The sequence below is a fragment of the Haplochromis burtoni genome, unplaced genomic scaffold (assembly GCF_018398535.1).
Source record: "Haplochromis burtoni strain Fernald_Lab_line unplaced genomic scaffold, NCSU_Asbu1 Contig_1117, whole genome shotgun sequence".
Taxonomy (NCBI): Eukaryota; Metazoa; Chordata; class Actinopteri; order Cichliformes; family Cichlidae; genus Haplochromis; species Haplochromis burtoni.
In genome coordinates, this window is record NW_024583478.1 from 56,137 (window position 1) to 63,983 (window position 7,847).

Consider the following 7,847-nt stretch of genomic DNA (forward strand, 5'->3'; position numbering starts at 1 on the left):
AACTGAATATCTTCCTCATGTCTTAAAAAAGAAAAAGCCTTGCATCCTGTGTGACAAACACCTCTGCACACTGAGAAGAATGTGGGTTGCCTGCTGAGTTTTTGTTATACTGTCGTCAGCTTTCGTTTCCTCTTCCACAGTGTCTTCTGTCACTCTTCTGTTGCAGGTGTGAAAGATGCTGACCGACCAGGTGGTGATGATCCCCACTTCCCACGCCTGCCCAGTCCACCTCCACCGAGGCCAACACAGCAGTGAGCTGAACCATGGGAGGGATTGGGGGTGGGGGGATTATCTGGATTGCACTTTAATCCAGATAATCATCACATAATATTTGACTTTACAAGCTATGAATATACTATTAATGCATTCAGACAGAGTCACATAAAAAAAAAGAAGAATGACTAATTAGGGAAGGCTGTGGCCCCTATCAGTCAAAAGGCTGATAGTTTGATACCCTGCTGCTGCAGTTTGCATGTCAACGTAAAGGGAAAGATACTAAAACCTCACGGCTCCATTGGTGTCTGAGCGTGTGTTGACAAATGTTAGACATTGTACTTAAGTATAGAAAAAAACGTACTTGTATGAATGTGTGTGTTCCTGGATGAATGAAGCTTGGGGTAAAAATCTCTGTGAATATAATCGTAAGGTAGTAGTCTATTTAATTTAAGTGGTAGCTTAAAGACTCTCACTGTGGCATTCTTGGCCCCACAGCACCCTCTAGTGTATTTATCAAACAAATGCAGTAAAAGCAGAGTTTAACTTGATTTTGATTCAATTTTCTCTCCTAGTTCTGATCCATCATTCCAAGAGCGGTGTCAGGGAGGCTTTGATGCTATAGGAAACATTAGGGGAGAGGTCTTCTTCTTTAAAGGTATGAAAAAGTGGATCTGTGCTCAACAGAATAAAAAATACACCTCAATTAATTTTCCACATTCGTCAAAAAATTTTATTTTTATTTTATTTATCCGTGTTGTTTCTTTTGTGTCTTCTCTTCAAAAAGGTGCACAGTTCTGGAGAACCCAGCAAGATGGATCTTTGGTGTCCTTAAATCCGGCTCAGATCAAAAACTTCTGGATGGGCCTTCCAGAAGGAATAAACAAGATCGATGCTGTGTATGAGAGGAAGAGTGACAGCCGCATCATCTTCTTCATCGGTGAGAAGCTAAATCTTGTGGTTATGTATGGCCTCAGGTGATCTAATTTTGGCCGTTCAGAGACGTGAGAAGTGGGTGACTTCTCACGTCTGTTATATTTTAAACATGGTGGTTTTTTTGAGTGGGGGGTGAAATGTTAAATCATATATAAATATTTTAATATACGTCATTTAGGTCAAGAAGTGTTTAGACAGTGATGCATTTTTTTTATTATTTTGGCTCAACACGCTGCCACAATAGATGTGAAAACGAAACAATTGAGATGCAACTGGAGTGCAGATTGTAAGTTTTTAATTAAGAGGCAGAACAAAAAAGGGTGTTAAAACAATGAGGATTTATTTTTAATATGTACAATATAATATAATAATAATAATAATAAATAATATAATAATAAATAAAATACTTATTTTTAAACTTTTAAAGTCAGCCAATATGGTCCAGTTTGTCCTGGTGTTTTCTTTCTGTTCCAGGCTTTTAATGCTGCTGTTTTCTGCTGTTTTTGTATTTGGTCTTTCCTGCCTTCAGTTTTGTCCTCGCTAAGTGAAATGCAGCTGAAGACAATGTCCTGAACAGATCTGCCCCAGACAAATATTTTCACTTCTTTACATTCAAACCTTCTGCTGTATCTTTTGGGTCATTGCCTGTATCATTGGGTCTGTATTATCGGTACTTTCCAGTTTGGTTTTCTGCTGATAAACCGAAGAATTCACCAGGATATGGTTCCGACTAACATTAAGTGATTTTCTGTTGAAATATTCTGTTTTGCTTTCGCCATGTCCAGGAGCTCAGTACTGGGTCTTCAAGGACACAGTGGCTATGGCCGGTTACCCTCAGCCTCTCTCTGACTGGGGCATGAAGAAGAAGTCGGGTGAGACAGTGAACAGGGTGGACGCTGCTTTCAACTGGGCTCATAATGGCAAAACATACCTGTTCAGCGGAGGGGAGTTTTGGAGGTTTAACGAAAACATTGAGAATGGACAGAGGACCATCCAACCAGAGCAAGGATATCCACGGGAAAACACCCTATGGGAAGGAATGCCTGCCCATATCGATGGCATCATTAGCTGGCGAGAAGGTAACATTGTGTTAAAATGGAGACATATGTGATGATCTTCTATTACAAACTTGAGATCAAAGTTGCCCAATTCATTTCCCCAAGGGGCCACATGAGAAACTGGGCACCAATAAGGATTAAGCTTATTGGTACAGTTTCTCACTTGGCCCTTTGGGAAAATGAATTGTCCACCTTTGCTCTAGATAAATACACAACAATGATAGAGAAGTTATTTTGGGAGATAGCTTTTGTCAGCTGTCACACCCAAGACGCTCAAGGGAATGACGCACACAAAGGAGTGGAAGAGCGTTGATTAAGATAAGAAGTTCTAAATAACATCTTACACTGAGATGCAACATGATTCAAGTAGATAAATGAATAAAGGAAAGATTCCTGCACAAGAAAATGCCATGTCATATCCTATTTCATTACTTCATGTGAAAAGTAGTAGTATCACATCAAAGCATACTTTATATTAGAATGACAATCCAAATATGACTAATTTAACAGGTGGGTGATTTGTTGAAAATCAGTGGATGCCTCCCAGCTGACCCAGAAAGGGCTAATTTTTAATTTTTTATTATTAGTACGTATTTTAGTATTTAAAAGCTGTTGAAAACTTTGGCTTCAGGGTAAGAGAGCTTTTGAAATGACAGGATTTAGAAGTACATTTTCTGAGCCCTCATAACATCATTAAGTGCAGGAGCTAACCATATAACTACTTTGTAGTTACAAAAACTACAATGTGCTGCTGTCTTCCACTCCTTTTAATCAGCATCCAGTTTGTGTGGGTTGGTTTATTCATAATTTGATGAAACAAAATAACATTGCTTTTCGTGTTCTTTTTTTCTTTTTTGTTGTTAAGGAAATACCTATTTCTTCAAGGATAATTCCTACTGGATGCTCACAAATGGAGGCCTGAACCAAGATGATGTCACACCAAAATCCATCGCTGTAGACTGGCTTAGATGTCCAGCTCCTCCTTCAACTTCCACTCCAACAAATCCTCGATTCCCAAAAAAATGCACCTGCATCTTCTTGGGATCGCATTCATCGCTGAGAAGCAGCTCTCTCCTCTTGATTTTTATTTTGCTGCTAACCAATGAGATTATAAGAAACATGAGTTTGTAATTTTCTTGAGTCAGTGTTTACTTCTCCCTTTTTTCCACTGGCGGGTTATTAATAGAATGACTTTATGTCATCTTACTTGCATAAAGTTACACAATAGTTTCAAATTGAGTCCCAGTGGCAAAAAAAGCCTCTCTTAAACCCCCTGGGTTTTTATAAATACAGTTTCTCATCTGAAACATATTGCGACATTTTTGTATTGAATTACAATGAGCTTTACAGAAGAAAGAAACGTCATTTAACACCACAAGCAAGCACACAGGTTACTTCTTCATAACAAGGTCTTATGTAACCGCCTTGTGCTTGGGGTGATAAAAAAGGTAAATCAAACATACTTAACAGCAAAAGTCATTTTCATCTTTAAATATATCTATTTATAATTAGATTTTGGTGCTTTTGCTAAAATATCAAAATATATAGTGCACAAGCAGATCTGGATTATGGTAAATTGAAGATTTTGTTTTTTTATATTTGTGTAGTTTTTACAAATGTACAATGTTTTGGTTGTTTTACATTGACATTAATAGCTGTCATTGTAGAATATTCTTAAGGCTGGGCTGTGTTAAGCTGAGATGCTTAACTTTGCACATGAAACATACCAAATCCTTCAGTGGTTTTCACAGCTCAAGTCAGATAGACTTACTGTAAAGTGACAATATACATTTTGTAAAATCTCTGTGAAAGAAATCTTAAACAAAACCATTTATAAGTTATCAGAAACTATTAAAATGTCCTAATGTTGAATTTTATACTTTTGGTTTTGGTTTGTAGCTTTGTCTTTTGCTTTTAACACATATTTCTTTGGGAAGGAAAACAAAGCTTTTTTTTTTTTTTTTTTTTTTTCACGTGCCCTTGCCACAAGTGTGAAGGCATGTTACCTCATGTTGTCTTATCTGGTTTAGATTCAAGATGTTTCATTTTCAATGATTAAATGCTTGTCATTCTCCAGTGACAGTTCTGTTTGTGTGTTCAGTTACAGATTGATGATAGCATTATTAGGAACACCTCTCCCTGTTTGCAGGGACCTATTTATCTCAAGGACATCAAATACCGCCATTACAAAAAGAAGAGCAATGTGATAAGAATGCTCGTCTTGTGGCCTGAAAAATATGTTATAAAAATATGTTTCACTTAGTTAAAATCAAATTAACTGCAACCCCAACCTTTCATTGATAATACGGCTAGTTAACCATTACACACACACAGCCAAATCCTTCAAAGCGGTTTGAGTTTAAACAGGTCTGTTTGCCCTGCTTTGTTAGTAAATGGCATGGGTCATGCAAGGTTAAAACCAGTGTGGACAAATAATTGGCAGCTTCACAGGTTGGGAATAAAACTAGGGATCTTTGTTCTAAAATACATTGTTGAAGCACATTTTGTAAACTAGAATAGACACCTCTCAAAAGCTCAGACAGCTTGGCCTAGTTAGGTGTAACAAATGCACCTATGAAGCACTCCAGCCAGCTATGTATCATTTCAAAATTTCCAGAAACTTCCAAGAATTTATAAAAAGAGAGTAAAGCGGCACAAACATTCACAAAATTTTTTTAAATGCCATTTAAGAAGATCAGGAAAGTCAATTTTCTTCATGTTGAAGTAATACAGTACAGTGTTAAGGACATAAGCAATGTGCATCACTGATAAACAATTTTTTTCATCTGAGAAAGTAACACACAAAACCTTCAAAACACGAACTTCATAAAGGAATCGGCATGTTTTCTTTTTTCATTTTGTGGTTTTAGCACAGTGCACCTCAAATGCAGCAGTAGCTGCACTAATGGAGGCAAGAAAGGTTACAATAGTTTAAAATAAATACAAATAACAAAGAAATAAAATCACCATATCCTTCAATCATCAGCTGGTAAACTAAACTAGTTGCATGTGCCAACATCAAGGTATATCATAACGTGTCACCAGATAGCAACACATTCTTATAATGCTGTATTTCATAACCACCAGAACTACACTGTAGATAGTGCAGGTGCATCCCTTTCTCACCCACGCCTAGCTCTGGCAGCTCAACAGAGATGTGGAACATGCCTTAATTGTTCACACCATGTTGGCCTCGCAAAATGAAAACTTGTGCATGTCATTGCATAAAGTAAACTTTGCATGGATGAGGTGCGTGCATGCATTCAGACTCAAATCTGATAACAGGTAAGTGCTTTGTCACAGGTAGCCATAATCAAGAGATATTGTTGAGAGATAACATTGGTGCAGAGGTAGCCTTCACCTTTAAAAATTGTTCTTCACACTTTTCGTGATTATGTCAAACACAGAGAGCTACACTAAAAATCAGCAAAGGTCAGTTTTAGTTAAATGGGGGAAAGAGCGAATGTTCTGAAGTGAGGCAACGGGTTGACGATGACGTTCTCTTTCTATTTTAGCTCCAAATCCAGCCCAGTGCAAGACTGAGAAGTAGCAGGCCAAGGGAGAAGCAGGTTGAGGAGGCAGAGGCCCTGACGCTCTGAGTTGACACTGGCTGTGCAGGCTGCAGGCTTCTGTAGACGTTTCTCATGAGTTGTGACGTGCTGTTTTCGACACGCACTGTGGTGCTGAAGAGGTCAATCTGGTGATGATATTCCAATTAGCTTCATGAACCACTTATAGACCATCTGTGCTCGCAGCAATGACAATTAAGAGACAGAAGAAAGAAATGAAATAACACCTACCAGATCTTTGCTGACTTTAATCGGTTCCTTAAAAACGGTCCAGACCACCGCCTCATTACAAGTGGGGGTCGTCAAAGATCCAAGGTAGCGGTAATACTTAGTGCGATTCACACCAACGAGCAGGTCGTGGTGGATTTCAAAGATCTCCAAGGTAGAAAGGTAAAATAGGATCTTCATGGTTTTCACGCAGATTCAGGGTACATCGAATCGCTGCCCGCCTTGAATGACATCGAGCTTTGATTAGCAGCAGATCGCAAGTCGTGTATGATTAATTGACTGAGTTCGTGATCAGGCTCGCTGATTAGACAGATATTCCGATACGCTTGGAGGATAATGCTGAGCGCTGTACCTACATGGCTATGAACTGTAACATTTAATGGAGAGTGAATGTACAGAGTGATATAAGGGAGAGAGTCGATGATTTTTTTGCTCTCTTCGCATCAGCTACAATCAAAGGAAAATCAGCTCATATTAACTGCTGTTTGGATAGACCAGGTTGTGCAAAGTCATGAGGATGATACACAAATATTTGGTCGCCAGTGCTTTGTCGAGCCTGACCCACGTTGAACACATTTGCGTCAAACATCTAATCATACCTGGAAAAGATAGTATATATATATTACCTGTATGTTGTATAGTATGTTATGTATGTGTCTTAATAGTATTATTATTAATACTGTATATATATATACGTTGATAAGTTTATACCTCGCAGTATTTAAGTTGACATAGGCCACGCGCCCTCATTCAGTTTAAAGTACCACTATTCACACTAACCATTATACACTGTCCTATCTTCTACTAACAGACAGTTTTCACGCTACATTGCTTTAATTAATACTTCTAAGCTGACCTATCCGAGCCTCTTTAGCCTTAATATCCTCACCGATTACATTATTAATTAGATAACTAACCCATCCTCTAACCTATCTAATATAACATAAAGCAGGGACATACTTCATCATTAGACATTGATAAAGGTTGACAGTATTTGTAGCTGTAGCTCATTATATGATACTCAGTAGATCAGTTACTCATGTAAGCTCTCTATGGTAGCCTTATCAGTATGGGCTTGATTGTGCTAGTCACTTACTAGCTCAACTCTGGACCTCTAGAGGTATAGACAGTATACCAACACAAGCAGATACTTCATCATTGGAGTAGTACTTTATACTTAGAGTACAAGTATTCTATAGCTGTCATTCGATTATCCCAGCTGTAGAGCTCAGTGTTAGTTTATTTGAGCGTCATATTGAACGTTGCCTTTATTGTTTCTCACGGCTTCAGATAGAAGAGAATGATCATAAAGCAAGGGAAACACCCCTCGAAACAGTCTGCTTCAGTGGGAGGAGGTCGTCAAGACAACGACCGTAATAATCAAGCTGCAACTTGACAACCTATATTCACGAGGCTGAATGATACGGATTAAGAGCCCTGTCCTGCAGGTAGCGCTTCAGCCTATCGTCAGTCTTGGCGCGGTTCTGATCGGAAAGAGACACACAGACGCAGAGCGACGCTCGAGTGGTGTTTTCGGACTCGCGGTAGGGAGACCTATAGTGCCATTTCCAATTCGAGGTGATGGCAAGCTTTGCTCGTTAGGCCAACTAATGTATTGGAGGATGGGAATATCCACTAGAGAGTTCATTACAAGGACCATATACAGAATGTCTATACGACCTGTGCCTAGTCTGTGTGGTCTTCTTGGATGAATCTCTAGAGCACCAGATATTCATTACATATGTTGTCTTTAGCTGGCGACAGGAAACTCAGCGAGCACAAACGCTCCCAATTAATAACTCGATTTGTAAAAATAAATAATTCTGTACTCACGATAGGAAGC

The 7,847-nt window shown here is 38.7% G+C and overlaps 1 protein-coding gene across 1 annotated transcript in view; it reads left to right on the plus strand.

Annotated features, from left to right (window-relative positions):
* The window catches only part of mmp25b (matrix metallopeptidase 25b), a gene marked incomplete in the record, with an annotated part of 12,295 nt that extends 8,008 nt beyond the window's left edge, over positions 1–4,287 (plus strand). The window contains 5 exon segments of the mRNA XM_042216562.1: positions 167–251; positions 789–871; positions 1,001–1,153; positions 1,935–2,228; positions 3,073–4,287. Of these exon segments, the coding sequence (XP_042072496.1) occupies positions 167–251; positions 789–871; positions 1,001–1,153; positions 1,935–2,228; positions 3,073–3,338 (881 nt within the window).
* Between the last annotated feature and the right edge of the window lie 3,560 nt (positions 4,288–7,847).